Source organism: Neoarius graeffei, chromosome 26 (genome assembly GCF_027579695.1).
Source record: "Neoarius graeffei isolate fNeoGra1 chromosome 26, fNeoGra1.pri, whole genome shotgun sequence".
Lineage (NCBI taxonomy): Eukaryota > Metazoa > Chordata > Actinopteri > Siluriformes > Ariidae > Neoarius > Neoarius graeffei.
This window is the reverse complement of record NC_083594.1, coordinates 4,896,731-4,920,874: the sequence shown is the minus strand read 5'-3', so window position 1 is coordinate 4,920,874 and position 24,144 is coordinate 4,896,731. Positions and strand designations below refer to the sequence as shown.

General features: G+C 42.7%; 1 protein-coding gene across 1 annotated transcript; it reads left to right on the top strand.

Moving 5' to 3' along the window:
* The first annotated feature begins 9,946 nt into the window (after window positions 1–9,946).
* c26h1orf50 (chromosome 26 C1orf50 homolog) lies at window positions 9,947–22,174 on the top strand. Its single transcript, XM_060910714.1, has 5 exons — window positions 9,947–10,156; window positions 13,505–13,620; window positions 13,698–13,784; window positions 14,747–14,878; window positions 21,901–22,174. The coding sequence occupies exons 1-5, from the start codon at window positions 10,108–10,110 to the stop codon at window positions 22,084–22,086; spliced, it is 570 nt and encodes a 189-aa protein (XP_060766697.1). The 5' UTR covers window positions 9,947–10,107; the 3' UTR covers window positions 22,087–22,174.
* The last annotated feature ends 1,970 nt before the right edge of the window (window positions 22,175–24,144 follow it).

Genomic DNA, 24,144 nt, shown 5'->3' with positions numbered 1-24,144 from the left:
CGATTTTCTCATTGTGCAGAGCGACATTGTTTACACCTGAGAGATTTTGAATAGCGTCTGCCGAGTGAAAGAATGGGAACACCGAGAAAGAAAATGGGATACGGCGGGCGGTATCTTCCTGAATGGAAGGAGACATTTAATGGTGTCATTGTTCAGGCAAAAAATGAGGAGTACGCGCACTGCACAGTTTGTGTGCGAGATATAAAAGTTGCGGCGTCTGGAGTTTACAACGTGAGGGAACACATGAGGTCCAAACTACATCAGCGAAATTTGCACCAGAAACAGAATCAGCCGCAAATGACGATGTTTGCAAAGCCTAAAGCTAGCCGCATACTACGCCGATCCACGCGGTACCGAACCGACCCATTTCAGAGCCGACTCCCGACAGGGCACGCACATATCCCCGAGTAACTCACGACTGAAAGAAAGCAGAGGTTAATATCTTGGGCCATTATTAAAAAATGTTCTGTTTCCGGTCCACCGGCCAGGTGAGTGCCGTTTGTGCGGGTGAAATTTTTTAATGCCGGTTTTTCGACATTTTTTTCAGGTTCGTAAATCTAAAATCGAACTTGACGTTTCCGCATTCCTAGGGCTTTCCACTAAGGCTCATACTAGCCAGCCATGACAAATAAGTAGCCAGCCGGGGTGGGGGGGTAAACACAAAATAAACTCCTGTGCACGCAGTTCCCAGGGTTAAGCGTATTTTCCACAGACCCTTTATTTATTCACTTTACTCAAATACAAAGTAAAATGGCAGTAAATCTTCTTTCTTTTCTTGCGTATTGCATCATGAGGCGTTCCTGGCTTGTAAATCTCTTATTTTCGGTGCATGACACATTCATGCAACTGAGCATGCGCCGAGTGCGCGCGCACACCGCATGTCGGGGCGCGGATCTCCCTTGATCAACGGTTCAGTTTGACATTATTGTCTGTCCGTTCATTTTTCGAAAAGATAGAAGTCACATGATCACGAAATATCACGTGTTATATACGAAAGATATGATTGGCTATTGCTAGCGACTCTCGCCGATCAGTCTGGCTCCCGATTAGTTTTTCGAATCGGCTGTGAGATGAGTCGGTACCATCGAAAACTAGTCTTTACGCCTGACTCGCGACTTCAGCTGGCTCCCATCTGAACGCTGAAAATCGGCGTAGTGTGCGGCTAGCTTAAGACCGATGATCAACCAACAAGTGTAATAAGAGCAGAAGTTACGATCTGTAATTTTATTGCTCAGCACAATTTGCCGCTAGCCGTTGCGGACCACCTGACAGAACTGTTGCCGCGAATTTGCACGGACAGTACGATTGCGAAATCTATCAGCTGTAGGTGCACCAAAACAACGCAAATAATCAAAAAGAGCTTGGCCCCCAACGCTACACTACCGATCATCCAGCACTGCCGGACGTCGCCAATTTCCTTGATGATCGACGAATCCAATGACAAAAAGACAGACAAGCGACTGGCCATTTTGGTGCAGATCTTCGACATAAACAGAGGGGCGAAGTCAAGAATCATAGACATGCCCGTGTGCAATATCGGCACGGGCGAGGCGATTTTCGACATGCTGGACGAAGTTCTCAGGCAAGTTATATTTACTTATTTATTTATTAAGTTTGGTGCGATTCGAAGGCTATAAGGATATGTTGATTTTATGGATTTCTTCCTCTGATACTACAGGTGGACGCCCAAAGGGGTTGACATGTATGGGCGGGGGGGCGATCAGGGGTGGTGGTGGGGGGGTAGAGAGGGAGGGAAGGAGGTAGGGGTAACCCAGCGCAAGCAAGCAGCCGTCCGTTCCTGCAGCCATGAGGGCGCTGGTCACGCACCTGCTTGTCACACTGGGGGTGAAAAGCGGCGACCGCGGGGAGTGGGAGAAGGAATTTCGAAGAGAGAGTCTAACAGCAGTGTTCTCCAGGGGAATTGTTGTCCCAGCAATGACCTTGCCAAGGCCAGTGCTGGCTAGGGAGCCGAAATAGATAAGATTGAAAATTATGCAGCAGCAGAAATATTATAAAGTGAAATCGTATAAAGTGAATTTGGAATGTTCAAGTTATAAATAGAATATCTTCTTCTTCTTCTTTTGGCTGCTCCCAATTAAGGGATCTTTCGTCTCCGTTGCTCCCTGTCTTCCGAATCCTTCTCTACCACTTTCATGTCCTCTCTCACCACATCCATGTATCTCCTCTTTGGCCTTCCTCGTTTTCGTTCGCCTGGCAGCTCCATCCTCAACATTCTCCTTCCAACATCTCTTCTCAGGAAAAAAGATAAAAGAAAGAAAGCACAACTTTATTCATCACACACTTGTGAAATTTCCTCTCTGCATTTAACCCATCTGAAGCAGTGAACACACACATGAGCAATAAGCACACACACACATACCCAGAGCAGTAGACAGCCATGCTAACAGCGCCCAGGGAGCAATCGGGAGTTCGGTGCCTCGCTCAAGGGCACCTCAGCCCAAGGCCGTCCCATATTAACCTAACCGCATGTCTTTGAACTGTGGGGGAAACCGGAGCACCCGGAGGAAACCCACGCAGACACGGGGAGAACATGCAAACTCCGCACAGAAAAGCCCTCGCCGGCCACTGGGTTCAAACCCAGAACCTTCTAGGGGCTGCACGTTGGTGTAGTGGTTAGCACTGTCGCCTCACAACAAGAAGGTTCTGGGTTCGAGCCCCAGGGCCGGCAAGGGCCTTTCTGTGTGGAGTTTGCATGTTCTCCCCGTGTCTGTGTGGGTTTCCTCCGGCTGCTCTGGTTTCCCCCACAGTTCAAAGACATGCAGTTAGGTTAACATAGGACGGCCTTGGGCTGAGGTGCCCAAGAGTGGCGGCGCGTACATATGCAGCGGCTTTGCTCTCCTGTGATAAACTAAATTTCATTGTACGTTTTTGTGCAGTGACAATAAAGGCATTCTATTCTATTCTTGCTGTGAGGCGACCGTGCCAACCACTACACCACCGTGCCGCCCAAGTGCACACCAAACGAAATTTCATTGCAATTTGGCTCAGCACAGAAATAAGTATGAAGAGTATTAAATTAAATTAAATTATGCAGCACCAGAAATATTATAAAGTGCAATAGTATAAAGTGAATTTGGAATGTTCAAGTTATAAATAGAATATCTTCTTCTTTTGGCTGCTCCCGATTAGGGGTCGCCACAGCAGATCTTTCGTCTCCGTTGCTCCCTATCTTCCGTATCCTTCTCTACCACTTCTTCTCTACCCTCTGATGTGCTCGTTCCTTATCCTGTCCAACCTCCCATCGCGAACCTTAACATCCTCAACTCCGCCACTTCCGACGTTGCCTCCTGTCTCTTCGTTAAGGGTACGGTCTCCAATCCATACATCACAGCTGGTCTCACTACTGTCTTATACATCTTACATTTCACTTTTGCTGGGACTTTCCTATCACAAATTAAGTTATAAATTGAATATGTGCAATATAAATGTGCATTACATTTCCTGCTAGATTTTTTTTTCTTTTTCATATTTTATATTTGTATATAGGGCGGCACGGTGGTGTAGCGACCCTGTAGAACAGGATAAAGTGGCTAGAGATAATGAGATATTTGTATATAAATTTGTATATACGAGGGGTTCCTTTATACTTGATACGTGTCCTGCATTACTGGTATTCCCATCAAACCATGCAGGTCAGATGGGGCGATGCATGTTCTAGTCCCTTCCTTGTTACCAATGGTGTCAGGCAAGGTGGAACTCTTTCTCCTGTTCTTTTTAATCTATATATGGATGACCTGTCCAGGAAACTAAAAGATTGTAAGACTGGATGTATGGTTGGGGATAAGCTTGTTAATCATCTATTGTATGCTGATGACTTAGTTGTCCTATCACCCTATAATGCTGGTTTCCAGCAATTGCTTAGAGCCTGTTCAGAGTATGGGATGGAATATGACATCAAATATAACTCAAAAAAGAGTGTTGTCATGATTGCCAGGACTAAGGAGGATCAAAAACTATACTTTCCTTCTTTTTATTTACATGACACTGAGCTGACAATTGTCTCATCTCATTATCTGTAGCCACTTTATCCTGTTCTACAGGGTCGCAGGCAAGCTGGAGCCTATCCCAGCTGACTACAGGTGAAAGGTCCAGGGTGTACCCCGCAAGTCGCCAGGTCATCACAAGGCTGACACATAGACACAGACAACCATTCACACTCACATTCACACCTACGGTCAATTTAGAGTCACCAGTTAACCTAACCTGCATGTCTTTGGACTGTGGGGGAAACCGGAGCACCCGGAGGAAACCCACGTGGACACGGGGAGAACATGCAAACTCCGCACAGAAAGACCCTCGCTGGCCACGGGGCTCGAACCCGGACCTTCTTGCTGTGAGGCGACAGTGCTAACCACTACACCACCGTGCCGCCGCTGACAATTGTAACTAAAGTAAAATACTTGGGTCATATTCTTAGAAATGATTCATGTGATGATGATGACATTCAGCGTCAATGTTGCAAACTGTATGCTCAAGCGAATATGTTGGCACGTAAATTTTATATGTGTACCAATGATGTCAAAATATCTCTCTTTAGAACATACTGTACTCCACTGTATACAGCTCACCTTTGGTGTAGCTATAGCAAAGCAAAGATGAATAAGATCAGGGTGGCATATAATGATGCACTTAGAATCTTGCTTAAGACGCCTAGGTGGGAAAGTGCAAGTGCTCTGTTTGTAACTGCAAATGTACCCACGTTCCAGGCTCTAATGAGAAACCTCATGTATAAATTTATGTGTAGGTTAACAGTATCAAGAAATGCCATCATAATGTGTTTGACTAGTATTAAGGAAAGTGATACCCAATACTGTTCTGACATTTGGAAATATTGGAAGAGCCAATTGTATGTATCTTTAATCTGATTTCTTTTTTAGTGTGTGTGTGTGTGTGTGTGTGTGTGTGTGTGTGTGTGTATGAATATATTATTATAATGTGTTTGTTTTTTGTATGTACAGTTTTGGACCTTGAGTCTGTAAATAAAGTTTATTATTATATGCTAATAAACTCAACAAAAATAAAAACTTTACACTCGTTTCAAAGTCAATAATTTGAACATTTTGGAAAATAGGTTTGAAATAACGATTGTATTCAATTATCTTGTCATTAAAGATGCTATAGCATACAAATCATGTTTGTCATGGAATCGGTTCCACCGGAAATGCGACGACAATGTCCATGATCAAAAACTGTGAGTCACAACTTAATGAAATCATGTCAATATCGGGTGTGTCCTCCATGGGCGTTCACAACTGCGATACAACGTCTCCTCATGGATTGGATGATGCGTCTGAACACAGCTTGGGGAATGCGCCGCCATATTTGTACCAACATGGCACCAAGCTCCTGCAAGTTCTGTGGAGGGTTCCAGTGGTTCCTGTGGTGCCAGTTTGATGGAGACGTGTCTGGAGATTATGGATGGTCTGTCGACTGCATCCCATAACCCTCGCAACGTCAGTGACGGATGTTCCCGTATTCAGCATGCCAATGGCACGTTCATGCTGAATGTTTGACAGTCGTGGCATTGCAAATTAACGAATAATTAACCATAAAACCTTGTTTTTCTGAGATGACACTCTACTCTGCTACCGTGAGATCAATTGCACGTGTATCAATAGGTCACGTCACTTGTGTCACGTGGAAACGTGATTTTAGCGTGCAGTGCTCTCGCACGTGCTACGTAGGCCCGACCAGTAGAATGAATGTGTGACATAATGCCCTTGACAATGCATTTAACCATAATCACAACAAGAACTCTTTCAAGAAAAGTTTCTAAACACTATTTGAAAAATAATGAGTGTCAAGTTTTTATTTTTGCTGAGTATACTTAGGTGGCACGGTAGTGTAGTGGTTAGCGCTGTCGCCTCACAGCAAGAAGGTCCTGGGTTCGATCCCAGCGGCCGGTGAGGGCCTTTCTGTGTGGAGTTTGCATGTTTCCTCCGGGTGCTCCAGTTTCCCCCAAAGGCATGCAGGTTAGGCTAATTAGTGGCTCTAAATTGAGTGTGAATGGTTGTCTGTGTCTATGTGTTCGCCCTGTGATGACCTGGCAACTTGTCCAGAGTGTACCCTGCCTCTCGCCCATAGTCAGTTGGGATAGGATCCAGCTTGCCTGTGACCCTGTTGGACAGGATAAAGCGGCTACAGATAATGGATGGGTGGATAGAACTTTATTGATCCCTTTGGGAGGGTTCCCTCAGGGAAATTAAAATTCCAGTAGCATCATTACAGGATAAACAGAGAATAGAAAATAGAGAAAACTTCTAGATAAATTAAGTATTTACATATACAAATATTATTATTAAAAAAAATGAAAAAAGTCCAGCTGGAGAGGTATTGCACATTGTCCAGTATTGCTTATTGTCAGGCTAGGCTACTGCTCCTTCCTGTCCTCTGTCCTCCTGTTACCCCTCCTCCCCCCCAGAGAGGAGTTGTACAGTCTGATGGCGTGAGGGACAAAGGAGCTTTTGAGTCTGTTCGTCCTGCACTTGGGAAGGAGCATTCTGTCAATGAACAGGCTCCTCTGGTTGCTGATGACGGTGTGCAGAGGGTGACTGGCATCGTCCATGATGTTCAATAGTTTGTCCATAGTCCTCTTCTCTGCCACCGTCACCAGAGAGTCCAGCTTCATGCCGACCACAGAGCCGGCCCGCCTGATCAGTTTGTCCAGCCTGGATGTGTCCTTCTTGGATGTCCTGCCCTCCCAGCACACCACGGTGTAAAACAGGACACTGGTGACCACGGAGTGATAGAACATCCACAGGAGTTTCCTACAGATGTTAAAGGACCGCAGCCTCCTCAGGAAGTATAGCCTGCTCTGTCCCTTCCTGTACAAGTGGTTGGTATTGCAAGTCCAGTCCAGTTTGCTGTCCAGCCACAGCCCGAGGTACTTGGAGGAACCAACAGCCTCTACCTCGACTCTCTCGATCAGAACTGGTCGTGACCTTGGTCTGGACCTTCCAAAATCAATGACCAGCTCCTTGGTCTTCGAGGTGTTGAGCTGCAGATGGTTCCTGTTGTACCAAATGGCAAAGAATTATTATTATTATTATTAGACTTAGACAAACTATGCAACAAGTGCACACCAAACGAAATTTCATTCCAATTTGGCTCAGCACAGAAATAAATATGAAGAGTATTAAATTAAATTATGCAACAGCAGAAATATTATAAAGTGCAATAGTATTAAGTGACCTGTGGAATTTGGAATGTTCAAGTTATAAATAGAATATGTGCAATATAAATGTGCATTACCTCTCCTGCTAGATTTTTTTCTTTTTCATATTTTATTTTTTAATATTTGTATATGTTAATACTTAATTTATCTAGAAGTTTTCTCTATTTTCTATTTTCTGTTTATTCAGTAATGACACTGCTGGAATTTTAATTTCCCTGAGGGAACCCTCCCAAAGGGATCAATAAAGTTTTATCTAATCTCATCTCATTATCTGTAGCTGCTTTATCCTGTTCTACAGGGTCGCAGGCAAGCTGGAGCCTATCCCAGCTGACTACGGGCGAAAGGCGGGGTACACCCTGGACAAGTCGCCAGGTCATCACAGGGCTGACACATAGACACAGACAACCATTCACACTCACATTCACACCTACGCTCAATTTGGAGTCACCAGTTAACCTAACCTGCATGTCTTTGGACTGTGGGGGAAACCGGAGCACCCGGAGGAAACCCACGCGGACACGGGGAGAACATGCAAACTCCACACAGAAAGGCCCTCGCCGGCCACGGGGCTCAAACCTGGACCTTCTTGCTGTGAGGCGACAGCGCTAACCACTACACCACCATGTCGCCCCTTTATCTAATCTAATCTAATCTAGAAGTTTAGAGTTTGGGTTTGGAGTTCAGCAGTCTGGTAGCCAGGGGGGACACTGTTACAGAACCTGCACCGAATGCTGCGGAACCTCTTTCCAGAGAACAGTCTATAGTGAGGGTGTGAGGGGTCACTGATGATGTTTCTGGCTCGAGACATGCAACGCCTTGGTGCAATGTCCTGAATGGAGGGACGAGAAGTCCCAATGATTTTCTCTGCTGTCCTCACCGCTCTCCTCACAGTCTTCCAGTCAGAAGCACTGCAGCCTCCACACCGCACAGAGACACAGCTGGTTAGAACGCTCTCTGTGGTGCTTCTGTAGAATGTAGTGAGGATGGGCGGGGGCAGGTGGGCTCTTCTCATCCTACGCAGGAAGTGCAGACATTGCTGTGTTTTCTTGACCAGTGACGCGGTGTTCACAGACCAGGTGAAGTTGTCCGTGATGTGCACCCCCAGGAACTTGGTGCTATTGACCACCTCCACGGCCGTGTTGTTGAGGAGATGTGGAGCATGGCTGGGTTGGTTTTTCCTGAAGTCAACAATGGTCTCTTTAGTTTTGTCCACGTTCAGGATCAGGTTGTTTTCCCTGCACCAGCCCACCAATTGCTCCACCTCCTCTCTATCGGCTGGGTTGTTATTGTCTCTGATGAGGCCCACCACTGTTGTGTCGTCCGCAAACTTCACAATGTGGTTTATTATTATTAACTATACATTTATTCATATAACAAGCAAAGTCAACATTATAATTACTGGTACCATCATGAGAATGCATAAAATGACATTCAAAAAGAGGGTTAAAAGTTTTTTATTTGATCAACTTTATCAACAGTTACAAAATCCTTTTATTATGTCTTAGTCTCATTCATCTTATCTCATTATCTCTAGCCGCTTTATCCTGTTCTACAGGGTCGCAGGCAAGCTGGATCCTATCCCAGCTGACTACGGGCGAAAGGCGGGGTACACCCTGGACAAGTCGCCAGGTCATCACAGGGCTGACACATAGACACAGACAACCATTCACACTCACATTCACACCTACGCTCAATTTAGAGTCACCAGTTAACCTAACCTGCATGTCTTTGGACTGTGGGGGAAACCGGAGCACCTGGAGGAAACCCACGCGGACACGGGGAGAACATGCAAACTCCACACAGAAAGGCCCTCGCCGGCCACGGGGCTCGAACCCGGACCTTCTTGCTGTGAGGTGACAGCGCTAACCACTACACCACCGTGCCACCCTGTTTTTTAATCTATTGTATTAATTTTTTTGGTCCATTTTGTGCTTATATTTATTGCACAACTTTGTTCAAATTTATTATCATTATTTTATTTTTATTATTTTAATAATAATAATTATAATTATTATTATTATTATATTGTTACTATTATTAGTATATTGTTAGCATGGCTGTCCACTGCTCTGGGTATGTGTGTGTGTGCATGTGTGTGTTCACTGCTTCAGATGGGTTAAATGCAGAGAGAAAATTCACAAGTGTGTGATGAATAAAGTTGTGCTTTCTTTCTTTCTTTCTTTCTTTCTTTCTTTCTTTTTTTGTTTACGTAATATCATTATGCATTTACTATTTACCCCTATTTTTGCCATTTGATTCTTGCCGGACCACAATGGAAATAAGTGTTAGACACTTTCTTGTGTTATCCGTGTATCTTAATGTACACTATATTTATGCATTTTGCGCATTATTTTACGAAATAAAATCAATCAATGACAACATTCCCAAAATGAATATATTTACACTCAAATGAATCGCCTTGACGCAAACAAACAAATCCCAGTCTTGTAGTTGTTTTATTAGTGCACGTTGAAAAGTTGCCCTCTCCAAGATGGCGACTCGGTTAACGTGTCTGATAGTAATCATATTTCCGTTCATATGAGCCCACGAAACTTCCAGACCAAATATTTTATGAAAAATTTAAAAAGAAAAACATTTTTGTGAGTAATATGAACCTACATTAACTTAAAATAGCTATATTACAGAATTATTCTCCAAATAAACGTTTTATTGTTATGAGAAACCAACGTTTGTTTGTTTTTTTTGGAGTTTTTAATCAGGCGTTTTAATAAGGCTACTGAAAACCGGAAAGAGCCCCGGAAACGCAGGCTGGCGAGGTTGTTTTGCTGAATTTGCGGTCTCTGGTTATGAAATGTGAATTCAGAACGAGGTTGAACGACAGTTTTGATAATATTTTAGCTAGAATTAAATCTTAAAATCAGCAAAATAGGGGTGAAAATTAGAGCTGCCAAATGGATAAAGCTGTCAGTTTACCGAGTCAACCTGACAAATTAACGACAGGTAAGAGGGCGCATGCGCACACTCAGACACAGTGGATTATGATAATAATAATAATGAAATGTAGCGTCACAAAAATAACAGCTCAGTTTTATAGCAGGCTGGGTGTCTGAATACACAACTAGCAATCCTTTTCAGTCTGTTACAGCTATGATTAGTGTATTAATAATGTATTAATTATGATTAAAGTGAATGTGAAGGCCTGTCATCATACTTATTTATTTTAATATTTTTTCTACTGTTATAAAGTGCACTATTGGATAAGTAGGACTCATAAAACTTTGCTGTGCTGAAACAGAGTTATTGACTGTTTCAAACTCAAAGCTGATTATAGTCAGTGTTTATTCCTTTGAATTTATTTCATGTTTAGTTTAGTTTAGTTTATTTGGCCATAAACGTACAATAAAAACGGTACAGGTATGGCAGGGATGACACAAAAAAGTATAAATACTTGTTTCCATTGTGGTCCCTTATCACAGACAAAAAATAGCTACACACAATTAAAAAATAAAAAAATAAAAAAATTTGACAATACTGTATAACTGTATATGGGGAAGCATAGCAAAAATATGAAAACTAATACCATAACAAATAATACTGAACAATATTGATAATGTTAATAATAATAGAAAAACAGGAAAAACAAGAGAAAAAAACACATAATATAATAATAATATTAATAATAATAATAAATAAATAAATAAATAATAAATGAATAAAATAAAAAAATATAGAAACTAAAAATACACATAATCTGCTGCTTCCTCATCAAATAGAATATTAAAAAAAAAAGTGCTGTTTTACCTTCTTCTTGAACAGGGGAAAATTTTCTACTGATTTTATTTCTGAAGGTAGTTCATTCCAAATTTTGGTTGCAGTGTACAGAAAAGAAGTTTTTCCAAAAGGACCACACCGGGGGAGCTGAAGAGAAGCGTGCCTAAATCTTGTACTGTAATTATGGGTAACATTTTGAATTACAGAAGACAAGTATTGAGGCGCTGAGGAATTTTGAATTTTGAACAACATATGAGCTTTGAGTTGTTTGGATCTAAAATCAAGATGGAACACAAGTGAAACTAGTTAGTTCCTCTAATCACTTTTTGCTGTTATCAGCAGCTGTAAACCGTCATTTCCTCTCCAGCCTTCCTTATATTTCTCTTAAAGCACCTTGAACTGTTACAATTTGTAATCAAGACCTTCGGACCAATCAGAGTTCACAGCACTTTGGTTTAAATAAACAAACAATCAGTCTGCAATTTCTATATAGAATAGAATATACTTTGTCATGTCCTGCATGAAAATCGTCTTTGGTCTCACTGATAAAAATGATATAAAACACATAGAGGAGAAAAAAAACCTTTAATTCCATTACACAGACAAATATCCAGGGGATTAACGCAGCACCTCACATGTAACATGCATACACATCATATCAAGTCAACAGTACCAGTTCCAGCTCATCTATGGAGCACTTGCATGTGACGTCACAGCCGATCCAGATTGTGACAGACGCCATCTTGTCGGTCAAACGCCATATTCCGCCTTCTACTTCTGCTTTTACTTCTACCTTTTCTTCTGGAAAAACCTACTATATACAATTCTACTACAATGGCTGCGGCTACAAGCTCTCCCTACCTGTGCACGTTTTTTATGTTTTTTGTGTGTATTTTTGCGTGTTGTTCGTCTGTACCGGACTTCAATATCCACTACAACCGTATGGACTTACTGGACATTGGTTTCCAGCAGAAAATGACGGTTTGTAGCGATTTCCATCACATGCACAACATTCCGGACGAGAAAAAAAAAAAAAAAAACATTGCGGACGAGATAGCGAGACCAACAGGGTCTCCATGGATTGTTATCGGAAGCAAAGCGAAGGAGGCGGCGCCGGGAGCGGAAGCAAAAGCGAGGCTGCAGGCAGAGCCGGCCTGTTGACTAAGCTCAGAAAACAGCCACTCAAACCTCCACTGCCAAGCCTCTACCTCTCCAACGCCAGATCCATGTAAACAAGACGGACGATTTGGAATTACCTAATTCTATTCTATAATCGGCTGGTCAGTGCTATACTCAATACTTAAGTGACTTACCCGTCCAATGAGGATTCTTGTTTACAAGATGCCACATCTGAGTCGCTGACAAATCCTGAATTTCTGTAAAGATAACTGTCCAGAGATTTATAGGCACGCAGTGCTTCACCACTGAACAGCGAGGGAAAGTTAATGAGGTAATTATACACGTCCGGGTATTCCGCTGGCAGTTCAAAATCCGGTCGTGAAAACTCCGTCCAGTAAGCCATAAAGGTCACAAATCTGTAGATCGTTTATTTTAGACATGTATCTAGTTATCTGTTCATTAGAAAAATGAGCCGTGTAGTCCGTCGGTTGAAATTGATCCATTCTGTACACGAGTGCAGCAGTATTCAGTGGTGTTTTTGACCGACAAGATGGCGGTTGTGTACTTTCCGGTCACGTGACTGCAAGATCTCTATAGACCCCTTCGCATGTTTGTAAACAAACCGACCGTTGCCAGGATGCGCGCGCAGCCTGGACCCAGAAACAATGGCACTGCCCATAGACCGGCATTATGAGCTGTCAGATTATGCAAAACAATTGTCATTACAAGATCGAGAATGCTACATAAATAAGTTAACTCTAACAAGTGGACATCGCCTACCGGATCCGCATTTAATTAAAGAGTGGACGGACGATGTTAGTAAGTTCCCTGGTATACAGTGGCCAAATATATACTCGTACCTTATTGACAAGACTTCAGTGTACACCCACGAAAAACTTTGTGCCTACAAGTCTTTAGACGCATATGATTATGTCATGTGCGGGCATGTACAACTTGATTAACAATGGGACATTCATATTCATTTTGTTTTAATCAAATTATGCCAGTGATGTGATGGCAATGTGGCTTTAGCTACAACAGCAAATACCAACACTAAACAGCAATTTGCAGGAGGTGATGGCATGAAAGGAATGATAGTGTAAAGAGTGCAGCTAAGAGAAATCAGAGCTGCGTAAAAAGCGAGAGGCAGAGAGCAGAAATGAAACTGAACAGGGCGGGAGCTAGGTTAGAGCAGTCAACGTAAGTTGGCATTTAGAGTGAGGGCACACAATTTTACCTTTCCATCCTTGCTTTAAAATTGTGATTTTCGGCATACACAAATAATGATGGCACAAAATCTGGACTGCTTGAGTCAAGCGAGACCTCTCCTACAAACAAAACTGCATGCAAAGCTAAGTTAACATGCTAACAATATTCATTACATTGTGTAACTATATGACCCAGCTAATCAGACAAACGTTACCTCGCACTTTAACCACCTTCTTGTTAACGTTTCAGTCACGCTGGTGGAAACCAACAGCAATCCAAATGGACTGGAGCTGGTGAGCACTTATAACACCAACCGAGTCGGAGATCCCATGGACCTCGTCGCTCTGGCTGACCAGGTCCAGAAGGTACAGTGGGTTCTCATTCCAAGCCTCACATGTTATTCTGTTCCTTCTAATTAACACGGCTTCCTCGTTTGCTTCAGGGAGACGAATTTGTCCGAGCAAATGCTTGCAACAAGTTGACCGTCATCGCTGACCAAATAAAATACCTGCAGGAGCAAGCGAGAAAGGTGAGGAATGTTTATATCACAGTGCTGCTGAATTCTCAAATCCGATTGGTCGGAAGATGCCGCTTGATTACATTACATCACCTCACCGTTGATTATTTTCCTGTAACAGCATGTCCCAAAGGGTTTTATTTCTGACTTAATACTACAGCGATCTAAATTTTTTTTTTTTAAAGGAGAACTGAAGTCATTTTTAAACTTGCTTTATTTCTTAATTAACGTGTTATTCAATTACGTTTTCGGTTTTAGTAACCTTATATCGCGACTCGTATTGGCAACTAATTGTAATTAAATATTATACTTATCGGCCTGTTCGGTTTTTAGCCGTGTTGAATTTAGTTTGTTTGGTCCACGGCAGGCGTCGCTTATCCGCGCGATCTTCACAAGACTTGTGCAAGACTTCGAAACGTGAAGTGAAGTGTCAGCCAGGTGTCAGTGCCGCCATTTTGAAAACTGTTTTCCAAACGAAATATTGAACAAAAACGAGTTTAAATGACGATTACTGCCAACTTTTTTCAAACTTTCCTGATTGCTATCAAAACAAACAAAACTTCCGGCTTGATTACGTCAGCATTCGAAAGAGGGCGCGCGCGTCTTTTGACGACGTTGGCGGATGTCGGTCACTTTGATTTCTGCTGTACGTTTTACTTCCGTCCTACGATGTCTCGCACAGGTCTCAACGAATCTCGTTTATGGCCATTGCTTTGACATTTGGACTGATAGCATATTTCAAACACTCATAACTTGCTATAGCAGCGATCAAAGATGCATTCCGATATTTAATAAAATGAGAAGTAGAATTTTGAGAATAAAAAAAAATTTGCCTTCAGTTTTCCTTTAAATAATTGCTTTCCTGTAAGTATGGGTTTGTAGTATATATTAGTGCTGTTTTTTTTGTCTCATACAGACCGTTAATATGATTTTAAAATGTAACCAATCATTAAATATCCTGTATTTTGTTTCAGGTGTTAGAGGACGCTAAGAGGGACGCTGATCTTCACCATGCAGCCTGCAATGTTGTGAAGAAACCAGGAAACATGTACTACCTGTACATGCGTGAATCCGGCCAGCGTTACTTCTCTATTCTCTCCCCGCAGGTACACTGCTCACTGTGCTGTTGCTCAGTTTCATTTAATAACAAGACCACCTTTAGGCTCGTTATCGCGCTTCTCCACCAGACAGCTCTCCGTCTCGCGGCTGAATCACATGACTCCACCCATGAAAGTAGGCGTTTCTCTGGAGGTTATCGAGTGTTGGTTTGACGTGCACAAGTCGTGAAAGACAACATAAAATACAAATAAATGTGCCCAAATCCAGAATCCAGGGACACATGTCGGCCCGGGGGCATTTTGAGTTATTGACAGATTCAGAAAGTACAGTTTCTAAGCTTTCCAATGATGCCTTCCATGTGGAGATCTGACAATATTTGAAGAATGTGTGGCCTTTTGAAAGTGTATACTTCTTAAAACAGAAAAGGGAGAAAATCGCCCTCAAAGTTTTCCATCTCAGTTACTCTGGGTGCAGGGCGGGCACATAATGCTGCTCATTTGCATGACATTAAGGAAAGCCCTACCCCCTACGAGCTAGCACGATACTACTTTCTTTCATGTAAACAAAGATCACCACGTCAATTTTCCTTCCATGCAAAGTATGCCCAAAACAATTATGAAGTACAAAAATAAGTCCTAAAGTATACTTGAACATTTTGTGGTTGAAAAATTACTCACACCGTAAGAAAGAAAGATAGCACGATGATGACACAACTAACACAACGCTAGTTTCATGTAAAGCCTCGGTCACAACCGGCCGTACAGTACGCGCTCCTACAGCCGGTCTACACGCAAAAAACGCAAGAAACACACGGAGAGCGCACGTGAAACGCACGAGAGCGCGCGTGTGATGTGCTGATTTTCGAGCCGCAGACCGGCCGCAGAGGTTCTTTGTCATGTCAAACAAACTCTATGGGCGCTTACGTTTTTTTCAGGTTGCAAGACAAACTTACGGCCAACGTGCATCTTTCTCCATGAACAAAAAAAACCGCAGCAATTTGGGAAACGCCAAAAATCACACGGCCAAAAAATCGTACATCCGGTTGTGACCTAGGCTTAACCAAACCACAACACTCTCCGTTACATGCAAAAATAACCACACAGCCTTAGATTAATAAACTCACCCCATCAGAAAGAGCAACGTCGCCTTGCACACACCAGTGCCTCCGATGGAATAATGTAGTCCTAGCTTCCTTTTGGTTGGTTTTTTTTGCTAGAAATGGTTATCTCCGATGTAACTACCGTGCGTCTGTTTGCTTCGTGGTGTGTCAGCTCCTCTGCGCTCTGTTTAGCTTGCTCATTCCATAGTGAAATCACACGCCTGTATGCAGCTTAAGTAGCCACGAGCTCAGCTTGTATCATACAGTTGATTCGCGAAAAAACAAAACAAAAGACTTAAATCATCATGTGAATGACCCATATGGTAATTTACCCACACCCCCCAGCAGGCTACAGTCCTGACAAAAACGAGACAATTTGCAACAAAAAATGTATGCTTTTCCAACAAAACAATCTATTATCTGAAATACTGATTGCATTCTTCAAGATCTCAACTTGCACATGATGGAAAAAAACAAAAATCACAAATTTCGAAAAAAAAAGCTTCTTTTGCGATTATCTCGGATTCGTTTCGGCAGACATGCGTCCCTGGATTCGGTGAGGCGTCACAAATGAATCTTGGCGTCTCCTTCACCGATTGGTTGTGTCCAGTCCAAAATACAGCCAAGGGTGCCAATACTTGAATTGTTAACTAAAATATAAATGCACAGCTGTACATGTTCTGTCTCTGAATCAAGGCATAAAGTAATGTTTCTGTACAACTCCTTAGGACAAACAGAGTGAACTGGAAGCCGTTTTGTCCCGAATGTATGAAATGGAAAGATAAATTTGACGGCAGCTTTAATTCAGCAGAAAGCGGATTTGCGCGAGAAGTGTTTCGATTTAGATTTTAGTGCCTGCAGAGAAGCAGGTCCAGTCAAAGGGGTTAATCAGGACGTCTGTCTGAGTGTTTAGACATCATGAACCGTTTCAGCTCCGCCCACATGTTGTGGTGGGTGTGGCTCAGATAGTATTCGGAGGAATGGAATGGAAACCGTGTTCATGGTACCAAATTCAGCACAGGTGCTTCAGTAAGGCGTGACTTTAGTGTTTCGCCAAAGTTTACTGGGTTTTTTTTTTTTTTTTTGATGGGGGGGTGCTGGATGAGGCTGGTGGCCTGTTGGACCCCTTCCTACGGCTCCTGTTACAGTGCATCTGGACCGAAACAAACAGTTAAAGGAGACATATTTAAGTCTTCGCTTTTTTTTTTAGAAGAATAATTAGAACAATTTTTACAATAGAACTGCACTCGGGGGCGGCACGGTGGTGTAGTGGTTAGCGCTCTCGCCTCACAGCAAGAAGGTCCGGGTTCGAGCCCCGTGGCCGGCGAGGGCCTTTCTGTGCGGAGTTTGCATGTTCTCCCCGTGTCCGCGTGGGTTTCCTCCGGGTGCTCCGGTTTCCCCCACAGTCCAAAGACATGCAGGTTAGGTTAACTGGTGACTCTAAATTGAGCGTAGGTGTGAATGTGAGTGTGAATGGTTGTCTGTGTCTATGTGTCAGCCCTGTGATGACCTGGCGACTTGTCCAGGGTGTACCCCGCCTTTCACCCGTAGTCAGCTGGGATAGGCTCCAGCTTGCCTGCGACCCTGTAGAACAGGATAAAGCGGCTAGAGATAATGAGATGAGATGAACTGCACTCAAGGTTCCCTCCGGACTTTAAAATGTGTGTGTGTGGGCATGGGGTCCCACTGAGGGAGGGATGGTCCTGTTCCGTACCCCCTCAAATATAATGGTAGGAGGAAGCACTGGACTTGTACCGTAGTAAAAACGAAACATTAGAACTAAGTTGTACTGTCTGGTGGAAAAGCACAATTATTCTATCCACATTCACTGGATATGAGCAATCGCATGCTCTGATTGGCTACTCTACTACTAGGATATCAGCTCATATACCGTGAGTAGAGAAAACAAAATGGCGGTGCGTGTTGCTGAACCAACCGAAGATGAAATAAAAACTCTATACGAAAACAAAACCCCAAAAATAAAAAAAGCAACAAAATATGGAATAAAAGCATAGTTCGAATTACGGGGGGTACTGTACCCCCCAATGAAGACCCAGTACCCCCCAAAGAGACAAAAATATAAGTTTTGGGGGGGGGGGGGGATATTTTTTCTGATATTGTGAAAAGGAATATATAATTCAAACCAACTCCCATTCGGCATTCTTATTGTAGGAACATTTTAATGTAAATTGATTTCAGACAGACACCCCTATTGTGGACCGTACCATTTTTAGTCACCGCAGCGCTAGAACGCGCTAGAGCAGGGGTTCTCAAAGTGTGGGAGAGTCAGCCCCCCCTCCCCCCCACAGAGAGCAAATAAACAACAGCGCCCCCACCCCCACACACACAGTTTTTGTTGTTGCTATAGACCCTTTTCAGTCACGTGACCTTCGTAAACGCGACCACCATTTTGGACATGTAGCGGACTTCGGCTCGAATTGGTTTGAATGCGAGGAAGGCGACAAACGGAGAACATACAAGAAAAAGGAGCGAGATGCAGAAAACACCTTCGCTATCCAGCGACGTAGGGCATTTACAGGGCGAGCAGAGGGAGAAATAACAACAGTAACGACACATTAGCAACGCCGTACAGAAATAACGGTTTATGGCACAGACCCTTTCGGTTCTCGCTCATCTAGCTGCTACAATGACTGCTTAGACTGCAACAATAATACCTAACACACATTTAAGTATCCGTCGTAAAGACGTGAAACTCATCGAGTGACGAGTGTGTTCATTGATAAGCTAACACAATCTAAAAGTAGACATACCATCACACTGCCCTGGCGCTGTGTACAGTTTACCTTCTATGGTTTGTGCACTCACTATTTGCCATTACTTTCTCCAACCGTTGTTACAGATTACAGGGAACGGCCTGGATTTAAGAGACAAATACATATTCCTCTTGTTTTGAACACTTATTTGTAGGCAGTGCTTAATTTGTAAAGTGGGAGGTCCCGGAGCGCAGAGGATGAGCGGCTCCGGTGCGGAAAAAAAGAGGGGGGGAGGGGGGCGCGGCGCTGCGCTTCTGGGCATGTTTTGTAATAACACTGCAAATTAAGTTCATCTGCAGATATTTTGTGGATGTCGTTTCATGAGAGAAATCACCAACAAGACAGATATCAAAATCAGACATTAACACTAAATAAACTTGCATTTTTTTATTTAATTATTATTATTTTTTTTTGTTGTTACATAGTCAAAAGAGGTGTCGGATCACCGGATCCAGTGTAAATAGCTGCCGGAGCCAACGCCCGAGGTTCCGGAGCGCGCTCCGGCTTGCTCCCCCTCAAATTAAGCGCTGTTTGTAGGACACTGCCTCTGATCTGTCCTACAGTCTACCAACAGCAAAGGAACACAACGCTAGCTAATGTCGTTAGCTAATAGCTACTACAGAAGAACAAAGAGGTTACAATGGGTTATTTTAGCCTATTTGGTTACACACTCACCGCCACAGAATGTTAACAGCAATGTAATGCCTTTTCTGGCTAATTTTATTCGTCTTACCTCCAACAAAGTGGTCACTACACAAGCGTTGGTGTGCTGCTATCCATCTTCTCCGTCGGTCAGCATCTACCGGGATCCGATAAAATGATAACCCTTGCCTTGTTTGTTGATGGTTACTACATCCAGGTGCACAACAATATAGTGGCATGATGGAAGTCTTGCTGAAAATAAACACTTTCTTTGCGGCCGTTCCTCAATGCTGGCTGCGGTAAACTACTGGTAGTACATGTCCAAAATGGCGGCCGCGTTTGTCGTGACGTCACGTGAAAAGGGTCCATACTTAATGCTCCATTCGTATTTAAAAAAATGGGTGTTGTACACATATTTTTATTTTTTTATTTTACACATTTTAAACATCTGTGCTTTTTGAAAACATCTTTTTTTACACATTTAAAACATATGAGCTTTATTAAAACATCTTTTTTTTTTACACATTTTAAACATCTGTGCTTTTTTCTAAACATCTTGTTTTACACATTTTAAACATCTCATAGCATCATTAGCTAGCACCTCTTGGCAGACAACACACTGTGGCAGTGGAGCATCTTCAGATCCAGTCCATGAAAATCCAAACTTTAAATAATCGTGGTCATACTTCCTTCTTTTTCTGCTTGGCCCAGACTCTGTCTCCTCACTCACTGTAGCTTTAGGTACTAAAAATCAATCCATTTTGTCTCTGGTAAAGGCTAGCTGAAGTTCGCTAAATGTCCGCAATAGTAACTTATTCTGGTTTATTTTTCCTCACGTTGCGCCCCCCCCCCCCCCCCCCCCCCCCCCCCCCCCCCCGAAGAACTCTGGCGCCCCCTAGGGGAGACGCGCCCCACACTTTGAAAAGCCCTGCGCTAGAAGCAATAGCTTCTAGTCCACACCGTATTCAGTTGATTCATCAGATACAGTCCATGGGTTTGCAGCAATTTATACAGTCTGTGGTTTGCAGCAGAAGACGTGCATTGGTAATGTTAGTTGCTAACCAACTTTTAGCCTGTTGAAAATGTGTTATTTTACAACTTTCATTTATTAAAGTGATTTGTTCTTTCAGCTCATGTCACATCTTTATACATTTAATTACTTACCCACTGAGGCCAGAAGGCTACAGTGGACGGACGTTAACGTTAGTTACCAACGTTAGTTAGCAAGATAAGCTAAGTCTCTATTTAAATCAAGCTTATTACAGTGTGGTATAGAAACGATTCTCATTTCAAAGGAGAAGAACTCCATATGTTTCCATTCTCATTTTATCATGAATAAATTGTGCCCTTCTGAAATTCATTTGGCACATAGGCCCATCCTGTGTGTGTGTGATTAGGCACAAGAAGTTCTGATGTAGGCCTCGCTAAGCCTATATAAAATTACAATCAGAACCTCTGGGGACTGGGGGCAACATAAAAAGAGCCAGGTAGTAGGCGAGCCTAGGCAAAATAGCCGAGTACATGGATGTTTTCTATTGTTTTTACTTGCATTCCTTTTGTATTATTTTTAAGATAGTCATAGTTTCATCTGAGTACCCTGTTTGAGTTTATTCACAGAGACAGTAGGCCAAACATGAGGAAAAGAAAAGGGCCAGACATCAGGCATTTTTTTGGTGCTAAAAGAGTAAGTAGTAAATATTAGCACTAAGATCTACAGACAATTACAGTACAAGTGTAGGTGCAGTTCGGTTTTATACACTGTTCATGTGAATAAAGAAAATGGGTTCCCAGCAGACAGGAGAGGCACAGCAGGACATTCAGCAGGACTGTTCTGCATGTGTGTATATACCGTATGTGACTCATTTGTAGTGTTGATACCCAGTTTGTTCTGACAAAGAAGGTTATCAGGTTGTACTGCTGTTTTTCTTCTGTGGTAGTACTGTATGGTTTGTCATGCTTCTTAATGACATTAAAAATTATTGTTCAGAGTTATTGTGTTGAGTTACTGACACCGACTTCCGTAGACGACACGGGATGGGACCGGGGGGCGATTGATATGATAGTGGACCATGATGGTACCCCCCAATTATGGTGGGGTAATTCGCACTCTGAATAAAAGTATTTGATGGTAAGAACTTTTTTTTTTTTTTAATTTTCCAAGAATTATTATTATCGCATTTTTCAGAAATTGCTCCTGTCATTTCGCCGGTTTGTTTACATTCTAAGCGGAAATGATTTTGTCGGGTGTTTTGCATAAAGTTTTTATTTATCGAATTTGCAAAAAATAAAAATGCCCTGTTTCTCAAAATCCACTGAATGTGGATAGAATAAAAGAGTTATTCCACTCAATCTCGTCGTACACGGCTTATAGACAACTCGGTGCTACGCGCCTCATCAGCCATCAGCTCATGTACGACTCGATTGCATGGAATAACTGTTAAATATACCGTAGATTCCTCTGAAATTGAAAACTGTCTCACACATGCACGTCCATTGGTGTATGAAACTTCACGTTTATCTTCATAACAATTGATGGGTTTTGTTTTTTGTTTAGGAATGGGGTCCGAGTTGTCCACACAAGTTCCTTGGTGCTTATAAACTGCAGTACGACATGTCCTGGACTCCGCTGGACGAGGTTGAAAAACGGGAAGCTGACATCAGTGTCATGGACAAACTCCTGAACAGACAAGCCGCTCTTCTGGACAGCGCAGAACCAAACTTTGACGGTCTTTCAAACTGACTGGACGCTGAGTGTGTGTGTGCGCCCGTGCATATACAACATAATCTGATAACTGCAAAAAAATAAATAAAATGAAAGTCAATATAAATACGTTTACAAGCTATTCAGTAATCAGATACACGGGCGAGTCGGTATTCTGTGATCTGTACGAAACCTACAGAAGAACGGACGGGATTTATTATTACAGGTTCAAGCCAGATTAACAGCATACATGCATCAAATAACCTGATTATAAGTCTAATCTGATCATTAATAATAATTATCCGCCTCCGGCTCAGTGAATATTATCTGGCACGAGCTACTCCTGGGAAAATCATGCGCTCGGATTGGTTCCTTGGCGAGCAGAATTTTCCTGTAATGCCCGTGGACGATGACGGGACTTTCTTTCCAAGGTGCCTTTTCTTAAAAAAAAAAAAATTTCATTATCCAGCATCGTTTTGTTAAAAAATGAACCAGTACAGACTATATTTTTATCTTTCTCAGAACATTTGTGATGTATTGCTCAAGTGGAGAAGTAAATTCATTTTGAAACCGCTAGCCGTTTATTCTGCATGCGCGACTCAACTACAGTACATTACAAATATGACGTGACTGAAAGCAGCGTCACGCCTCGTTATAATGACCATCTCGTTTAATTTTAGAAATAAGAGATGTATAATAAACTCCTTATTAACCTTGCTTGCTCTGTCTTTATGGGAAAATATCAGACTGCGGTTTTGAAAGTACGGACGGAGCCTCATAACGGAGATGAAGTCGAGGTTATTATTCACCGATATTCACTGAGCCTGAGGTGGATAATTGTTTTAGTATAAATACGCAGGTGATATATGTTTAATTATATTCAAAGCAGCATGCAAATGTAATAAAGTCACAGCGCAGACTTGTATCACTTATCTACAGTGGGGCAAAAAAGTATTTAGTCAGTCAGTCACCAATTGTGCAAGTTCTTCCACTTAAAAAGATGAGAGAGGCCTGTAATTTTCATCATAGGTACACTTCAACTATGAGAGACAGAATGAGAAAAAAAAAATCCAGAAAATCACATTGTCTGATTTTTAAAGAATTTATTTGCAAATTATGGTGGAAAATAAGTATTTGGTCAATAACAAAAGTTCATCTCAATACTTTGTTATATACCCTTTGTTGGCAATGACAGAGGTCAAACGTTTTCTGTAAGTCTTCACAAGGTTTTCACACACTGTTGCTGGTATTTTGGCCCATTCCTCCATGCAGATCTCCTCTAGAGCAGTGATGTTTTGGGGCTGTCGCTGGGCAACACGGACTTTCAACTCCCTCCAAAGATTTTCTATGGGGTTGAGATCTGGAGACTGGCTAGGCCACTCCAGGACCTTGAAATGCTTCTTACGAAGCCACTCCTTTGTTGCCCGGGCGGTGTGTTTGGGATCATTGTCATGCTGAAAGACCCAGCCACATTTCATCTTCAATGCCCTTGCTGATGGAAGGAGGTTTTCACTCAAAATCTCACGATACATGGCCCCATTCATTCTTTCCTTTACACGGATCAGTCGTCCTGGTCCCTTTGCAGAAAAACAGCCCCAAAGCGTGATGTTTCCACCCCCATGCTTCACAGTAGGTATGATGTTCTTTGGATGCAACTCAGCATTCTTTCTCCTCCAAACACGACAAGTTGAGTTTTTACCAAAAAGTTCTATTTTGGTTTCATCTGACCATATGACATTCTCCCAATCCTCTTCTGGATCATCCAAATGCTCTCTAGCAAACTTCAGACGGGCCTGGACATGTACTGGCTTAAGCAGGGGGACACGTCTGGCACTGCAGGATTTGAGTCCCTGGCGGCGTAGTGTGTTACTGATGGTAGTCTTTGTTACTTTGGTCCCAGCTCTCTGCAGGTCATTCACTAGGTCCCCCCGTGTGGTTCTGGGATTTTTGCTCACCGTTCTTGTGATCATTTTGACCCCACGGGGTGAGATCTTGCGTGGAGCCCCAGATCGAGGGAGATTATCAGTGGTCTTGTATGTCTTCCATTTTCTAATAATTGCTCCCACAGTTGATTTCTTCACACCAAGCTGCTTATCT